The sequence below is a fragment of the Arvicanthis niloticus genome, chromosome 14 (genome assembly GCF_011762505.2).
Source record: "Arvicanthis niloticus isolate mArvNil1 chromosome 14, mArvNil1.pat.X, whole genome shotgun sequence".
Classification (NCBI taxonomy): domain Eukaryota; kingdom Metazoa; phylum Chordata; class Mammalia; order Rodentia; family Muridae; genus Arvicanthis; species Arvicanthis niloticus.
The window spans coordinates 19,679,417-19,698,159 of record NC_047671.1 but is presented as its reverse complement, the minus strand read 5'-3'; the positions used below and the strand labels follow the sequence as shown (position 1 = coordinate 19,698,159).

The following is an 18,743-nucleotide window of genomic DNA, read 5'->3' as shown; positions in this document are numbered from 1 at the left end:
GTGTTTGTGATGCAGCCTAAGAAGCTGGCTTTGAAGTGAGCATGCCAGATGATTCAGATGGAGGTGGGTGGATTTGGAGATGAGATGCTCTGGACTAGGTATTGAGGAAATGTTCACATAACTAGCAGGTCTGATGAAGCTTAGGGCAGAGAAGTTATAAACAGATGAGTAGAAGTTGCATGCTTACCTGAATTGTGAATTGCCACACGCACTTTTCTCTTTGCTGTAGATGAATGCATACCTGTTTATATAGATTCTTCCCCCCTCTCCCCAAAGATAAAATATAATTAGGATTCATTGGGTGGTCCTATGTATTGAGTTTGGGAGAGCTGGTGATTTGTCCGCATCCTCTAGGTCTGGTCTTCCCTCTAGGAGGGAAAATCCTGTTCAAAAGAGCAATAAAAGAGCAGAAACTGAAGGAAGGAAGCAGCATGAGGTCCGGAAATGAGAAAGACGGAAATGGGGAAGGATGGGAAAAGAGCAGTCTGAGCTGATTGGGTGGGGATCTCTCTGTGGAGGAACCCAGCCAGTATTTAACCTGTTTTGAAAAAGCTCGACTTCCAGCATTTTTAATTAGTGGCTTGCTCGCTTTTGAAATCGCCCAGTTGGGAATACTCAAGTTTTGATGTGTTTTATCTGCCTGCTAATTAGCAGTCTGCTGGGTTGACCATCATCCCCACCCCCCACTCCCCCCTTTATTTGGTGGACAGAAGATACACAGAAAGGTCTGCTGAAGCAGGGCAGCTCAGGTCTGGGTTCAAGCCCACAGACATGCTGTATTGAGGAAAGACTTCGTAGTTATAAGCCAAGTTCCACCATATCTTTTTCTTGAACTCATTTCTTCCCTGGCTTGGGGTGACTGTCCCTCAGTACAGTCCATATATGAGAGGCAGTGGCCAGAACATTTATTCGTGACTGCAGCGGGCTGCTCTCTGCCTTTGTAGGAAGCTTTAGAAATGTTCCTGACCTCTAGAGAAGCCTGTGATAACCAAAAATGCCTATGGGACTTGCCATTGTCCTTTGGTGGCAAAATTGCTCTCAATGGATGGAGATTCTCTGGCAGAGCTGTATGGTCCACTTGGCCTTTGTCCATCTTATATGTCCAAGTTCTTCCCCTACCCTGTAATGGAGAGACAGACAGGTCCAAGTAATATGAAGTCTATGGCAGACAGAGAAAATCAAATCTATTCCTTTCTTGTCTTTGGGGCAAATTTAAGGATAGGGTCTCTCATTGATCCAAGTTGACTGTTAAAGGATTTTTTAAAAAGTCACGTTGTACCAACAAAATGTTCAAAAAGCTGCAGTGAACAAGGAGGTTTCCTTCCGCACTTTTCTCCTAAAAATATTTGTGTTTTATTTAAGAATTAAGAGAACCATGCATGATACCAAAGCCTCTCATGTGGAAATCCCTGAGGTTGTAAGCCGCTTCTCTGTGAACTGCAGATCAGTGTGTGCGGGATAGGGCAGTGTGTTGGCTTGTTAAACAGCGGGGTTTGGGAAGTGTTTTATACCTTGTCTTTGGGCCCCGTGTAGTCTCCTGAGCTTTTTTTCTGTGCCTTCAGCTTGCTGTGAAGAGTCTAACTGTCCACTGGGGACATCTACCTGCAGTTTCTTGTCTTCTGGAGTACCAACCAAGAGGAATTGAGGAATTATGGTTAAGAGAGAGAAAGAGGGAGTGGGGAGGGAGAATAGCAACAAGCAACAACAGCAAGGGGAAAAGAGAGTAGGGCCAGGATACTAGGGACATGTGCGAGCACACACACACACACACACACACACACACACAGACACACACACACACACACACACACAGACACACACACAGACACACACACACACACACAGATTGAAGATTCAAGTTTATTAGCAGTAAGTTGCTGTTGCTATCCCATGTCTTAAGATATCCTATAACACCATGTACTCCTCTGTACCCAAAAATAAGCCAATTAATTATACTGTGATCGTTTCTGCTGATAATGAACTAGCAGTGATAAAAGGAATGTCAGTAGACCATTATGAGAATAAACAGTATCAGGGAGATGGGAGGAGAGTCAATACATGGGGTTATGTCTCCTGAATCAGAGCTTCACACCCTCCTCCGATTCTGTCAGGGGATGTTGGTGATGGCTCTCTGTCATCAACCAAGACACACACACACACACACACACACACACACACACACACACACACACACACACTTAAAACGAGGAAAGTTTTCATGCTCATAATGAGCCTTTCATCAAAAATCTCAAGGCCATCCCCAAATATAGCATGAGCCTTAGAACACCATGATGTTTTAATTTTAAGCAGTTAGAATGATAACTTCCTGGCTCTGCCCGGAAGAGTGTGGCTGTAGAATGATAACTCCTGGCTCTCCTCAGGAGTGTGGCCCACAATGCCCCTGATGGACCACTCTTTACCCTAGCCAACATTAGAACTGTGTTGGAAGAAAGTTTTGTGAGTCCCACGTTCCTGCTCACTGACTAAGGTCTCTTCAGGTATTATTTATGAAAATAAAATATTGCCTTATAATCCAATTGCAAGTTTAATTTCCACAGAGCAGATGCCAGGATGATAATTTACCCTGTAGTAGAAGGCCATACACCAAAGAAAATTAATCTTGAAAGATTAACAAGGAAATAGGATACAAAGTTGGGTGGATAGAGGGGAGGGATAGACCTGTAAATAGTCAGGGGAACGATGAATATGATCACATGCATTATATCGATTCTAAGTGATGATGGTGATGACGACGACGTCGACAACGGTGACCATGATGGTGGCGGTCTAGGGTATATGGAACATCCTGGGATTTTTGTTTTGCTTGGTTTGGTTTTTTGGTTTTGTTAGAAGCAGAAGATGTTTCTACAGCCTTTACAAAAGCCCAAGTATCTCCACACTGTGCTGGTGGGAGCAAACCATGGAGTGAGTTCCCTCATTTTGTTGTCTCCTGTAATAAACTTGGCTAGAGAACAAACAGTATCCAGTCGTGTTCTGGCAGCAATGCCGAAAGTGTCAGTGCGGGTATTTACTTCAGCTTAACTTTCCTCTCAGATTAAAATTGTCTTCGTGTACTTTTAAGTTTGTTTTTGTCCAAAAGATTTTAATAAAACTTTAAGCACAATTTCCTATCTTCCACAAAGGAGGCTCTCAAATGCTGTGGAGGATAGAAGCAATTTTTATGTGCATACCTCTGGTTCCTGAGGGTCCAGTTCACTTCTGCTGTGAATTTAAATTAGTTAATTTAAGTCGTTGGGTCAGGAGCCACTGTCATCATGGTAGCCCTGTGCCTGGTTCTTAATTAAAGGCAACAGGAGATTAATTTGAAACATTAATTTAAAAGTGCATATACAAAAAGAAAGAATTATTGCAAGAAAGCCTAAAGAACTTCTCTCTTGTCCCTAGATGTAGAAGACAGAAGTAGCTCAGGGTCCTGGGGGAATGGAGGCCATCCAAGCCCGTCCAGGGTAAGTATATCTAATCTTTTTCCCTTCAAGCAGACATGGTATATATGTAAATTGACTAAGCCTCTTGCATGTACCAGGTATGCACACACATGGGTGCATGCTTATGTGCACATATGCATACACAAACATACACACATACATACACATGCAAACCTGTACAGATCTATATGCGTCATCAGTTTAATGACAGCCAGCTTTCTGGGATGCTTTGCTTTTATCAGCTACCACACCTGAGTTTATACCTGTTGCTTTGGTGCTAACCTGAAAAGAAAGCTTTTCTCAAACACATGCCTTTACCTTTGCCAGCTTGTGGTCAAGTCTGACAGAAAGTCATTTGTTGCATTTAAACCACGTTTATTTAGATAAGTCCTAATGGGTCCACCACATGTTGGCATGTCTTGACTCCTGGGTAACTTAACTCCTTGACTCTGAGGTTCTAGCTATTAGTATGATTTGCACAGCAAGTGTGCACTGTTTTTACTTTATGGCCATGTTATAGTTCCTCCAGTCAGGGCATTGGTTATGACATCTTTAATGCAATTCTTTTAAGGGTCTCTATGGCCAGAGCAGGTTTCATAATACACATACAATGTCAGAAGTAGACCTAGCATGTTAAAATGAACATCCCTTTTCCTGCTCCTCTAGTTGGCGCAGTCAACTGGGAGGGGACATCTTACTGAAAGTGTTCCTATTCATTTACACTGAGGGAAGTCTCTGTTTTGTCACTAGAGGCAGAGGTGGTCCACCAAGCTGCCAAAGAGGCTATTTTAGCCAGTCATAGTTAACACTTTGCACCTGTCCTTGGCACTGGGAGCCCCATGCTGGTTTTCAGGGTGCAGCGGGATGTCTAAGCCGACTAGGAACTCTTTTGAGCCCTGGAGCAGCTGTCGAGTTGACATTCTAATGCATTTATATGGATGGGTTGAGGAAATCTTTCCTCCTCCTCAAGTTACAGCCTGCACTTGCACAAATAAATCCAATCCCTTGACAGCAAGTGGGGATGGCAGAATGCCCCTCCATTGTTCTGTGTTCTCAGGCTCCCTTAGTCTCCTCTTCTTAGGGACAGTTGTCCGTGCTTTGGACATCCCTGTACATACTGAGCTAACTTCTCGTAGTATCTTCTCACTGCTGATTTCCTATCACTAGCTTACTTTTAAAATTTAAACTCTCTTACAGTGTGTATCTAGTCTAATACATAATGTGACTTTCAATTGAACTTTGGCAAACAAAGCCCATTAGAATCTTGCCTACTTACTTTCAGGCATACTTTCCAGAAACTGATTTTTTTTTTTTCTTAATTGAGATAAAACTCCTGTGGGATGGCTCAGTGGGTAAAGGCGCTTACTGCTATGTTTGACAACTTGATCCCTGGGACCTACAGGGTAGAGCAAAGACTGACTCCAAGTCGTCCTTTGATTTGCACAGGCTGTGGCACACATGTGTGACGCGCCCACCCGCAACACACGTTAAAAAAATAAATAGGTATAATTGAGAATGAAAGAAGAAATACATTGTTAGGCCCTGGAAAATAGGTCAGTCTGCAGAGAGCTCACTTACAATCAGAAGGCCGAAGGTTTTGTTTTGTTTTCTCCCATAGTGCATTGTTAAGAAAAAACAATCCAGGGATGGTATTGTGTACTTAAAATCCCAGCACTAGGTGATCACTGGCCCGTTAGCCTACCCTAATCTGTACATTTGATACCTGACTTTCATTTCTGGCCACCACATACATGTACCACCCATGAAAATACATCCACTCCCTCACATGAGTGTACACACACACACACACACACACACACACACACACCCGTGCACACACACACGTACACACACAGGATATATAAGTACCTATAAAACTTATGCCGGTGGATGTTTTGAATCACTATATTATCACTATATTATAATTTGCATCTCCCCAATTCAAGGAGTTTCATAGGGCAGATATTTGTAGCCCTGTGTAAGGGGACCTTGCTGTGTCTCTTTCTCATCAGCAGTGGTGGTAGCATCCTCTTCACTGTGGTAGCAATTAAGTTGGATTCTCCATTTTAAGTTCATAGTCCACTATCTAGATTGAGGACATTTCATAACTAATAACGAGCAGTATACAATGCCTGGGCGGATCTTTAATGTATGACATCTAGTTATAAATTAACGTCCTAGCAGGGTGGGATTGCAGCAGCATCTGGGTTAATTTTTTATACATGAAGAAAGGTGAGCGGGAAGAGTGTTTGTCCTGAAGGTCGCGGTCCTTCTATAGTGAGGTGATCTGACTTCATGTTATTCTCACCGGCTCCATTTTTGATGTGTGAGCAGACTCTGCCCTTTGGCCTGGGTCAATTTGGCTTCGACTTTATGGACAATTCGACCAGCTGAACAGACACTCCCCCCACCCACCCCCAACCCCCCAGTCCCCTTTCCTGATCACTTTATAGTCTTTAATAGGCTGATATTTGAATCAAATGCCACATTATTTTTTAACTTTTTCTTACATGCTATTGAATTTCTCCATTGAACTTAAGTGATTGGAAAACTTACAAACCATATATTAATTTTAAATTCTGGAGGTGAAGAGAACAAATATTATAGTGAAACGTTTATCCAAGAAACTAGCCCCCTTAAAATTGCTTTTGTGTGTGGCACATTTTGTTTACCTGCACAAATACTGACTGATCTATGCTGAAGCCTTAAACTCTGTACATCATCCTTGCTGTGTGTGTGGGTGCATATGCAGTTGGGCAAGGGCATTCATATGTCACTGCCCATATGGAGAAGTCCCAGAACAGCATCGTAGGCTCATTGCTGTGTTCCACTTTTACGTGGATTCTGCAGGTTGAACTAGGGTCTTCCAGTGAGTGCCATAAGCACCATTCCCCTCTGCGCCATCTCACAGGCCCTGTATTGAAGCCTTGATGCTCATTCCGAGTACAAGTATGATATTTTTTCATATTTGTGTGTGTTAATTACTAATACAGTGAGCCATTCATTTTGCAGCTGCATCCGTAGCAAAACTAAAACATTGAAACTATAATACTGTAAGCTAACTGTTGCTTACACATCTCAACCTTGCTTCTACAAGGAGCCAATCACGGCAGGCTGTGCATCCGCTCTGCCTAGTTTGACATAGGTTTTGAGAAAGAATGACTTTTGTTATATGCAGTTTACTTCATGGGTGATGTTTTTGGTGTAGTATTTCATTTAATCACATCACAAATTTCACGCACTATCTTTGTATCGATATTTCACAGCCATCCTTATGGGAAACATTTGAATTTTGTGGATTGAGAAGTTTTCTCTAACTTATTATTGTTATGAAGGTTCAGATTTTTACAGTGAGATTTCCTGGGGTAAATGATAACTAACCCCAGGTCCTTTTGGTGGGAGAAGTTTCAGTATTGAGATGTGTTTCTGTGTGTATTTTTAAATGTGACTTACTCTGTCGTTTTATTTACAGAACTATGGAGATGGGACTCCCTATGACCACATGACTAGCAGGGATCTTGGGTCACATGACAATCTCTCTCCACCTTTTGTCAATTCCAGAATACAAAGTAAGAAAAGTTTTATATCAACGTATACTTTTGGAAAGATTATGTTTTGCCAATGAAGATAAATGTGCCTGAGATAAACATTCAGCCTTTGAGAGGAGGGATAGTAAGTCAGTTTATGATAGTGTTCCTAAAGGTTAAAAATGCCATTCATGAATAAATAATAATAAAATGGCTGTGAATGTTGGTTAATAGAACAGAAAGTAATAAGTTTTACAAACGTGGAATTAAAGACTTTCGGTGATACAGTATCTATGCACATTTTTTCTTTCTTAGACAGGAAGTGTCATTTAACAGTAAGTAGTTTCCTCGGGACACAGTGAAGAATATTGGTAATAAAATATTGTCTTTGTGGTTTCCAAAGATATATAGTCAGAGTAACTCCTTCAGGTTGAATTGTACAATCTGGTTGTGTTTTTGCCAGGACATAGACTTTATGCTGTCCATCTAGCTAGACCTAACTCTAGTCACTTTACAAAAGCAGTATAGCTACTTGCAGTTCCAGTCTGTCTGCATTTCTGCCGTGCCCCACACACACTAGCCTGGCTAGCATGTTTCTCTGCCTTTGACTACTCAGTCGGGATGTTTGTTTAACAGCAGTAACCCAAGCAATGAAAGGATTATCCATAATGGCTTAAAGGGTCCCAGCGGCCAGCTACTTCCTTTTGATTGGAGACAATGATCTTTGTTCTAGTAAATGTGAGTTCTTCACAATATTAGGGAGCCTTTCAGACCAAAGTCTATTGCAAATCTATCAATAAATGAAGTTCAATTTCATGGACATAAGCTGTTGGACCGTTCTCGAAGGAAAATACCAAGCAATAATTATATCCTTCTAAAACTGTAATTGCAAATGCTTTTCAAGGGTGTCCTGATTTTAAGCCTTGGAAGCTATGCCAGTTACTTAAGGTGTTGATGGTCCTTTAATCTCAGATTTGTTTTGTTTTTTAATTGCCATCCAATCAGGTATTTAACACAAAGTTGTTTTTTTAATGGATAACATCTAGCTTATGCCTTTGAGTGTCTTCTCTAAGCACCACAGAATGCTATTTGATCTAGGTGCTTGTTTTTAACTTCAAAAATGGTAAAGTTGATACTAAGGTCTTAATTTTTAACTAAAGCATGAGTCCCTAGCTCTTTTTAATTATTGGGGAACAGTAAATGAAGCCTCAGCTAATTCAAGACGTATGGAAACCTGTGTCAAGGGATTTGGTTACTTGGATTTTATAGGACAAATTTCAAGTCTTTCATGTTAATAGCCGGTGATTTAAGATTTCTGTTTTTGCTTCTCTGTTCATTTTTTACCTGACTGCATATGATAGCGTCAAAGATAAAGTTAAGAAGGCCATCTGAGACATAATGTGAAAAGAATATACAAACTTCATTTAGAAAAGTCCAAAATTATTTCTGACGAGCTCAAATGTTACTTAAAATATGTAAGCCACTCCTGTTTAGAAGTTCAGTGTGTAGGTGGACAGGTTTAAAGAACAGTCTGATGGGTCAATGTTTTAGAACATAGTAAGGCATACAGCTTATTCAAATAATGGCTATTCTCCAGGTTTCTTCATGGACAGATACTTCCCAAACTAGTTTTTTATTTTATTTTTTTAAATCTAAACCTTTAAATATAGGTGAGCTGGCCCTGTAGACATGGCTCTTTTTGCTTGGTCATTGCTTAAGTTGAAAACCCGTGTCAGTGTCTCTCTTTCATCTGTCTGCCTTCCTCTCTATCAGACTCTTACTCATGGAGGCCAGCACAGAGTCCTGCATTGTGCCGGGAACGCTTGTGTGGGTGAGGCTCCTGCCCACTGTTCCCCGTGCAAAGGCTCCTCTGTTAGTTATGCTGTCTGGCCTGAAACATGGCTCTTTATTGTTTACAAACTGCGACATTTTCCACCTCAAGCAGATTTCTGCACAGAAAAGAATTGTGCTTGGGCTAAACCGTTTATCTGACATTAACGGGGCAGTGTCAGACGCGGGTCAAGAAAGTCACCCTAAGAGCACGAGGTCACTCTGCAGTGTGCAGAAGGACACAAAGAGAGAGAAAGACATTGAAGCATGTATGAGATGCCTTACATTTTTAGTTTAGAGACGAATTGGAAGGTATTTTTTAAAGAACCGAAGATGCTGGTGCCTTTAACACTCTTCCCTCCCCTCTAATTTCTTGCATCCCAGATGCTCTCTTGATTGGCTTGGGCATCTCAGGGCCTGGCTCTGTGAACAAAGATCTTCTTTGAGTTTGCCCAGGGTACTGAAAGTACTTTTTACGACAGGCCCTTTGGGTGTTAATGCTTTTGATTTTTATTTTAAATAAAAACAGAACATGATTTCCAAAAGATTAAAGACAAGCAATTTGCAAACAGAGATAAAGAGCCCTTGCTATCCAGCAGGTTGAACTCTTAGAAGACAGTCATGTTGAATCTTGAATGTTCCTTGTGTTTAACCTATATTCGAATGTGTCACCCTGGTGGACATTTTGCTTATCTAAAAGAGGCTCTGAGACTCTACTGAAAGCTCTGGGCAGTAGTCCACTCCTGAATCGTTAACTGGTTTCCATTAAAATTACAAAAGATTTCTTTATATTTCAAAGACTTTATTCTGCCATGTCACATTAGGGTAAAAGCTATAGCATTGGATATAAATCAGCCACTTTATTGGAGCAGATTCTCTATTGTCAAATCAATCAAGTCTGTGACTGAATTAGGCGTCTGCTACAGAAATAAGCGACACTAATTTTACGGGAAAGAGTTATTAACTGCAGATGACCTGATTCTTTGTTTTAAAAAAAACTGTTTGCTTATGAAGTTTGATTTTATTTCAAGGAAAGGAAAAAGTAGCACATTAGCTCCCCTTGGTTTTTCCTTCAGTTCATTGTTATGATCTATTTTTTTATGCCAATACACTATTTCAGCGACAGGATACAAATACTTATTAACAAGTCGGCTCATAAACTTCTTTATAACAAAGTCTAAGCTTCAACGTTTAGAATTTATATGAATGATCTTTTACAAATGCTATAATTTATTTTAGAAAATTAATTTTCTGTGTGGTACCAGAATAACCCAACTCATTCTAATTTGTGCCTTTATCTTAAAATTCTAGCCAAATGAGATATGACTGATAAGAATTAAAGTGACCTTATCAATCTTTTCATTTAGAGATCAGTTTGTTAATCTGAAACAAATGCCCTGTCTCAGGCTTGTGAGATCCCCAGTATAAATCTGGATAAGCACAGGTTTGTATATACATGAGTGCACACATTCAGCCGTGCGTGCCTGTTATGTTGGGGGAACTAATGACCCTGCTTGGCTACAGGTTGTCTTTACAAAAGATCTTATTGTCTAGCTGTGGTTGTTGCACATACAGTTTCATTAGATGATGCTATATAAACTTGGCAAAGTGCATATAACTAGTCAGGAAGCAAACTTCTGATAAACAGTGGCCTTTCGTTTTTGCTTTGCTATGGAACAGGCTCTGGGTGATCGAGAGACTTTAGTACACGGACCAGTCAACAACTTCTCTCACTTCCTGCTTTTCTGTGGACTAACTTATTGCCTTTCTTGAGGAAATAATAACCTAGTTGCCTTACATGTGATCCAGTGTTCTGATTTGTATATAGAAGAGACAAGCCGTGTTAATGTCATCTTCATCTCTTGTATTTGTGAACCAGCTTACTTAAACCTTCACAGCCTTATCAGTTGGCTACCTTCTGGAACATACTAACAGGACAGAGTTTAGTCTGATGTATTTAAGATTATTTATGTGGTCTAGAATTGTATGAAAAACCTGGTAAGGAGCACACACAAAGAATATAGATACTTTCAGAAGTAATCTGTTTTTAAAATTTTGTTTTGGCCTATATTAATCCAATAAATTTGGTTTTGCCAGGCATCAACCATTTTGCAAGTTACCATCTGAGTAGTTTTTAATGGCAGCCAGTATATTTTTCAGCTGAAACTCTTTGATCTAAGGACGGATGGGAACATGTATTTTCCTTCTATTGTTCTAGAGTCTCAGTTAGAAACCGCATTGTTAGAGGATGAGTGAGCCTGTTGCCCAGTGAGGTTAGGTTCATGAATTGGTGAAGGGGGGCGTCGGTGAAAAGTGATACATTGTAACAGTTGCCTGTAGCTTCCCTGTCAGCTGCTGCAGTTTTTGCATGCTCCAGTGTGAGTGGTTGGGTTTCCTAGCTGTGGTATTTGTGTCTAGTCCTCAGTCAGACTGCACTAGGCCGGTGAATAATTCACCACCAAAGTCACTGTTTTTAAACTAGCTCAGCGGAACATTTTACTGTGGGATTAGACGGAGGATTCTGGGAAGAACTGAAGAAAGCTGCTGGCTTACAGGATGACCTTTGAGTCTCATCTGGGTTAGCCGTTGGTATTTTGATTTGGTTACTGTGGTCATATTGTGACAGCTGCTGGCTCATTATAATTCGGTTCCACTGCTCTGTTTGCCTAGCAGGAATATTTAGGTTTGTATTACTTCAGAGTGTTTATGGCTACCGTGAGCTTACACCAGCGTAAAGGTGAAGCATGGCAAGGCTTCTCACCCCAGTGGCAGAGACAGGCGATGCAGACTTCTTGTAAAAAAAAAAAATGACACATTCTAGAAGATGCTAATGTGGTGTTTCTTTTCAGTAAAAGATGGAAAATACCCAATGAATTGGCTTTTATGAGGAAAACTGTTTTTGGAAATGTTTATGTGCAAAGGGAAGCATGACCGCAAAGAAACATCATCTTTTCAAAGCCTGGGTAGTTTTACTAGCCCACTCGGGCAGATGGGTTTTTACTAGCCCACTAGGTCAGATGGAGAAATGTAAATATTAATAAACAGCAAAAGCCAACTCTGGAAAGTCTTGTTCACTTTTAAAGTATTCTGAAGCAATTAGATGAGCAGGCAGCTTTTGAGTCCATTAATGTTCAGCGCTCCTCTTTGAATGCCTGCTTAGTATTTCTATCATTATTAGCATCACTATAATGTTTATTCTGGCACTGAACTCAGTACATTTGGCCCTATGTATTCCATCACATGCTCTGTCGCAGAACTGTACTCCCGCCCTAGTGGTCAGGTTTGTGCATGAGTGAATGCAGGCAGAAGTGCTCACGTGGGGTGTGTGTGTGTATGTGTGTGTATGTGTGTGTGTGAATGTATGTGTGTGTGAGTGTGTGTCAGTGTATGTGTGAGTGTATGTGTGTGTGTGTGTGAGTGTATGTGTGTGTGTGTGTGTGTGTATGTGTGTGTGTGTGTGTGAGTGTTTGTGTGTGTGAGTGTATGTGTGTGTGTGTGTGTATGTGTGAGTGTATGTGTGTGTGAGTGTATGTGTGTGTGAATGTGTATGAATATGTGTGAGTGTATGTGTGTGTGTATGTGTGTGTGAGTGTGTGTGAGTGTATGTGTGTGTGTATGTGTGTGTATGTGTGAGTGTATGTGTGTGTGAGTGTATGTGTGTGTGTATGTGTGTGTGTGAATGTATGTGTGTGTGAGTGTATGTGTGTGTGTATGTGTGTGTATGTGTGTGTGAGTGTATATGTGTGTGAGTGTATGTGTGTGTGAGTGTATGTGTGTGTATGTGTGAGTGTATGTGTGTGTGAGTGTATGTGTGTGTGAATGTGTATGAATATGTGTGAGTGTATATGAGTGTGTGTGAGTGTGTGTGTGTGAATGTGTATGAGTGTGTGTGTGTGTGAGTGTGTGTGTGAGTGTGTGCATGTGTGATGTCAGTGACATTTCTTATTTTCTGTTTTCTATTTGTCATCTCTTACATGTTGCAATGATAGTATGGAACCTGCAATTATGAATATGAGAAATGTTTGATAGTGTCCTTATTTGATCTTTACTTCCTTTGCCTGAGAGTTTTGATTCTTTTGTTATGGTTTTTTTTTTTTTTTTTTTTGAGGTGAGTTCTGATTCTTTTAATATTAAGCCATCTTCAAGAAATTCTGAGAAAAATCATGATGTAGGGGCCAGCATTAGTGATTTTAGCAGCTCCAGATGCTGTGGTAAGGTTTGGGCTCAGAGAGCTCGAGTCTTCTCCTCATTTCTTATATTGCCTAAAATGCTTAGTGCTTCCTGTTTTTTGAGCTGAGAAAGGAAGAGTCCTTTGGAAGCTGTCTGTGCTGATTTTGTAATCTCATGGTGCTTTGCTCTCTTACTGTGTCATTTTGACTATAGCCTGTATTTGATCATTAAAGGTGTTTGTTTCCTTCTTTTAATCCCTCTATCCCTATTTTATGAGGCCTTGTACTTTCCAAATGTGTGTGTGTGTGTGTGTGTGTGTGTGTGTGTGTATTTAATTTAAAGTAATTTGCCTGGTGGTGGTAGTGGTGACACATACCTTTGCCTTTGATCCCAGTGCTCTGGAGGCAGAGGCAGACCCATTTCTGAGTTTCAGATCTACAAAGTGAGTTCCTGGACAGCCAGAGCTGTTACACAGAGAAACCGTGTCTTGAAAACCAAAAACTAAGGGGAAAAAAGGAATATTTAAATTTGTTTGGTGTGTGTGAATATGTTGAGGTATATGTGGGTATATCTGCACCACAGTGCGTATGTAGAGGGTAGAGGACAGCATATACAAGTTGACTTTCTCCTTCCACTAATTCAGTGCATTCCAACAATTGAACTTGCTTGGCCATAAGTGCCTTTACCTGCTGAGCCATTCTCCCTGTCTAGAATGTAACCTTTAAAGCACTGTCTCAGTTAAATGTTTCTTTTATGTCTCCACTTATTCCAGATCTGTAATTAAAGGATGGATTTAGCATGAAGTTGCGACTCACATTCAGTTGAGTACCAGAGTGTGTTCTCTAGCAGGCCAGCATTTCAGGTAGCAGTACAGGACCTCAACAAATGGCCTTTCGTGGTCCAAGACAAAAATAAGATACGTCTAAAGTTCAAACTTTGAATTAAATGCTCTTATTAGAGTCTGCCCTCAATCCTACTAAGCTAGAAGGAAATTCTGTACCAGAACCTGGCCAATTGAAAGTCAATGTTCATTTTATAGTTGTGTGTCCTCAGCTATACAGAATGTGCTCCCAGTGTTAGGGTAGGGGGTCACACTCTGGTTTGGTAGATTCCAGTCTTCAATATACACACCACAAATTGTTTGATGTGTCAGTGAAAGTCACTGCCTTCAGTCTTCAATATACACACTACAGATTGTTTGATGTGAGAAGTCAGTGAAATCAAGATTACTTTGAAAAGCCATTGAGGAAGTTGATGGCTGCCAGCATTCAGATAATTCACTTTCTGCTATCCCGTCAACTATCACCTCTGCTGCTCTTTGCCATGGTTTTGCTTCCTTCCATCTCCTCTGTATTGCAACGAGACTCATACTGTGCCTGTGAAAGACTGTCACAGTTCAAACAGGTTTGCAAAGACTGCCTCTCTGAAAGTTAGAAGGGCTGATAACCAGGAAACATGTCTTGAGAAGTATAGGCCACTGAGCTATGTAGTTCCCTTAGGGACTGGGGTGAATTCTTCTGTGCGAGGCTGGCTCTCTAGCTGGCTGAGGTAACTCCAGCTCTGTGAAGCCTGAATTTCTGAAGCCTAAGTGTTGAGACAGTTTGCACCATGTGCTGAGACCATTGAAGAAAGAGAAAGAAAAAGTTACTGATTCTGAAAGAAACAAATAGATATAAGTTAAGATTTAAATGCAAATAACGTGGTAGGAATATCTGATAGGAGTATTTGTGCTCTAGGTAATGGAAATTTTGACTAATGAGAGGTTAAGGTTGGTGGTTTTTTTTTTTTTTTTCTTCCTGTGTTTGGTGCTAGCTACTGCTAGAATATGCTAGCATGTCCGTGGTTTCATGGCTGGTGGCTCTGGGATTCTTTTGTTCTTATCATTGTCTCAGAATGACTCACAGCTTCTGTGAGATCAGGAAGGATGAGTTTAGCAATGTCTACCCCTTTCCTCTCTGATTCCCGGATTCTCTGCCTTTCTCTGGACTTGGGGACTGGGTTGGGTGATGGCTGTGTACGTGATTACTCACAGCCTCTTCAGTGCAAAAGAGAAGAGAAGGATCCCTAGAATCTACGGTAGCCACTTGATTCGTGGTGTACGCTTTTAAAGGCATTCTTTAAAGATTTATTTAATTGTATGTGTATGAATATTTGGCATGTATGTATGTATGTATGTATGTATATGAACAATGTATGTGCCTGGCTCTTGTTGAAGACAAAAGAGGGCATTGGGTCCCCTGGACTTTGAGTTAGGGTAACTGTGAGCCACCATGTGGATGCTGGGAACTGCTTTGCCAAAGCTACAGGTACTGTAAACCGCAGAGCCAGCTCTCCAGTCCCCACTGTGTACATTTTAAAAGACGACAGTAAGTCCGTCTTCATTCCATAATTTTAAAACCCAAGAGCAAAACTTCATGCAGTAAAGTATAAAAGTGTGTTTCAACTTATTTGTGGTCAGAAAATGAGAAGAAAGGACAGATAGGCGCAGAGTAGATCAGTTAAAAGGCACAGCAATGAGGTTGGTGCTGGAGTTTGGGGCAGGGTGTTCACTTTTACCCATGAACCTGAGCCTTCATTGTGCCAATTCTTGAGCAAGTCAGTAGGCAGCTATTTACTCTTTGTGCATCTGCATTGACCAAACCTCCTTCATGGTTCTAGCTTTTCTGTTCTCCAGCCTCTTCAAAGTATTTCATCCAGTAGTCAACCTATATTTTCAGTCTTCAGTCTTTTTGGTGGTCTCTTTGGTAGGGCCAAAAGTCAACCTTAACTCCAACAGCTTCCTATTATACCCATGCTGCAGAGGCTTGGCACCCTGGATGAGCCAAGTGATAGGCAGAGAAACTCTCTCCCTGATCAGCCATGCTCAATCTGTCAGCTGCAACATCTCTGGGGATCAAACAGCCCTTTCACAGGGGCTGCATATCAGATATCCAGCATATCAGGTAGTTACATTACAATTCACAACAGGAGCAAAATTACAGTTATGAAGTAGCAGTGGACATAATTTTATGGTTGGAGTCATGGCAACATGAGGAACTGTACTAAAGGGTCGCAGAGTTAGGAAGGTTGAGAACCACTGGACTACACTCAGTCTCCAGCAAGCTCTCACTGGAGCAGGCAGAGAAGAATGCCCACCCTGTGTGGCAGGGTGGGGGTCCCACTTGTTATTTTTTATGTACATACCTTTACTTGCTGAAGCAGCGTGAAGGACTTGGTGTGCCAATAGACATTTAATTCTGGTCAACATGCCAAGACTGGATAAAATTGGAAGGCCAGGCTCCACCGTTTTGGCCCAAGGTTCTCCAGTCCTGCTGATCAGTACCGTGGCATGAATCAGGGCAGGGAAGAGAACAAAGGCAAGGGCTTTCTGTCTATGAAGATAAACAGGGTGGGAAACTGACCGGTATTTAGTAGGACCTCTTCTTTACAGTCTTCCTTGGGAAGGTGGCATCTCAGAATTTTGCATATGACAAGCTCACAGAGGTAACTAGTATACTACCTCTTGACAAACTCTGGGGGATGAGGGTAGGAATTATACTGTATTTCTTTAAAAAACGCCATGGGGATGTAGGTGTGCCATTGTATGTCTGTGGAAGTCAGAGAACAGATGGTTTTTCTGTTCTCTCTTTCATCTGTGTGTTCTAGGAATCAAGTCCACGAATCAGGCTTGCACACACATGTTCCTGCTAAGCCATCTTTTTGGCGTCCTACACACTGAATTTCTTCCAGCTTCTCCATTGTCCCTCACATCCAGGACAGTTATTAGCACATCGTCTACTAAAGGCTGTGTGTTTTCCTCAGCTGCTCTGCTGCTGCTCCATGGACACATGACTGCTGTCAGTGTTCTGCATGGTACCCCCTAAGGGCCCAGGAACCTTACCATGTTTAGCATGGAATGCCTCAAGAGATGCCATGGCATCTGCCCCCCCCATGGGACTATTCAGAGATACACACTGGTAGGCAAGGAATAGCATGCTCAGGTTCCAAGACATCGTACCAGAGTGGGAAGATTTCTTTCTTAGCTTGCCCACAAAAGCCATAATCCTAGACAGCAAGTTGCTGAACTCAGGTATGTTGTTTTGTAGGATGGTTGCCTCCAGCTGTTTTCCTGTCCCTTTTAAAGGTTCTCAGTTTCATCTTTGCACATGGTAGAGAGGTCCAAAAGTTGATTCAAAGAAAACGGCAAAAAAAAAAAAAAAAAAAAAAAAAAAAAAAAAAAAAAAAAAAAAAAAAAAAGAAAAAGAAAAAAGAAAGAAAGAAAGAAAGAAAGAAAGAAAGGTTTATTTGGCTGCAACTGAACAGTGGAATCACTAAAACAAGGGTTTTCTTCAGTGGTACTTTGACAAGCACCTTTCCTTGTATTTGGGGACATCCCAGAGATGTCCCTGCTGAGTTTTTCCTCTAGAGAAGCTTGGCACAGAGCATTGCCTCTGTGTGGAGTTAAGCTGCTGCCCTTCTCTTCACTCCTAAGAGTTGTTGAGGCTAAGGGAACATGGATGTTTGAATGGGACTCATTCACTGACTCTCACTTTTTTCACTTTTGCGGAACATCAGACCTAGGAGCCAACTAGCACAATGTGTGCGGCGTGGGTATCGAGCCATCCGTGCAACGTGTATGGGGCATATATTGAGGCAAAAGATGAACTCAAACATTTTTCATCTTCTCAAATGATGGCTCATTAATCACTTCTGAATTTCTTGGCATATGTTTATTAATAGGAAAAATAGCGAGGAGGCATCACTGTGAATGGTATAATGCAGGTTTTCATCGTTGATATTAGAATATAGCATTGATGGCGTTTTGTAGCTTGAACATAACACAAAATATCTAGTCTGTGGGAAGCGGTGGGTTTGGGTCAATCAGGGACTCTGCTCTCTGGTTAAGATGCAAGAGTGAACACTTTACATGTAACAGATTTTATTTAATTGGGCAGTACTCATCAAAGAGGGAGCTTTCTAGAGGTCTTGTCTCCTTCAGGGCTTCTAGAATATTTGGAAATGAACCAAATATCCAGTTTTAGAACTTCTAAAAACTAGTATCCTCTGAGAATTAAATACACATTTTTTTTTTTTACTTGTTAGTGTTTATTTCATCAGAGTGAGTTTTCCTATTCTTTATTTATGATGGCCTCACAAATATAGATTGAAAAATTAACGTGTAGTGACTATTATTTTCACTGTCATGGCAGACTACTTCAGTGGAGTGGGTGATCACTGGGAGCTAGTTGTTGGAACTAACTAACCTGGAGAACAGGTAGGGCATAAAATCTTGAAGATGGAGGAGTATCCTCAGGTTGAAGACCTACTAGGTATGGGAACTATCCTCAGGTTGAAGACCTACTAGGTATGGGAACTATCCTCAGGTTGAAGACCTACTAGGTATGGGGACTATCCTCAGGTTGAAGACCTAGAAAAGATAGGGAGCATCCTCAGGATAAAGACCTACTAGGACCTGGGAATATCCTCAGGGAGAAGCTGGCTCTACATATTCACGCTTTTTTAAGCAGAGTCCTCAGTCACTTGAAAGCCAGTTGATAATCACAGAAAGTGGCCTCACTTCCTAAGGTATCCAAATGGTTAAGGAGATTTTGTCCCTGAATTTTCACGAGTTTCATCTGCTTCTGAAGTAGAAATTTACAGCTTTTCTCTTAGCTGAGCTGATGGTAGTTTACTAGTGGAATTGAGTTCACACCTGCTCTAGCATAAAAAAAGCCTCTTTGTGACTTTACACATCCTCTGAGCAGACCAGAGACCAGAGGAGGTCAGTCCC

The 18,743-nt window shown here is 41.2% G+C and overlaps 1 protein-coding gene across 8 annotated transcripts in view; it reads left to right on the top strand.

Moving 5' to 3' along the window:
* Tcf4 (transcription factor 4) overlaps positions 1 to 18,743 on the top strand; it is a 347,192-nt gene that overhangs the window by 114,859 nt on the left and 213,590 nt on the right. For all 8 annotated transcript variants that reach the window (XM_034518307.2, XM_034518300.2, XM_076912501.1 and 5 more), the window contains 2 exons: positions 3,406 to 3,467; positions 6,919 to 7,015. In XM_034518307.2, the coding sequence (XP_034374198.1) occupies positions 3,406 to 3,467; positions 6,919 to 7,015 (159 nt within the window). The remainder of the gene's footprint in view (positions 1 to 3,405; positions 3,468 to 6,918; positions 7,016 to 18,743) is intronic.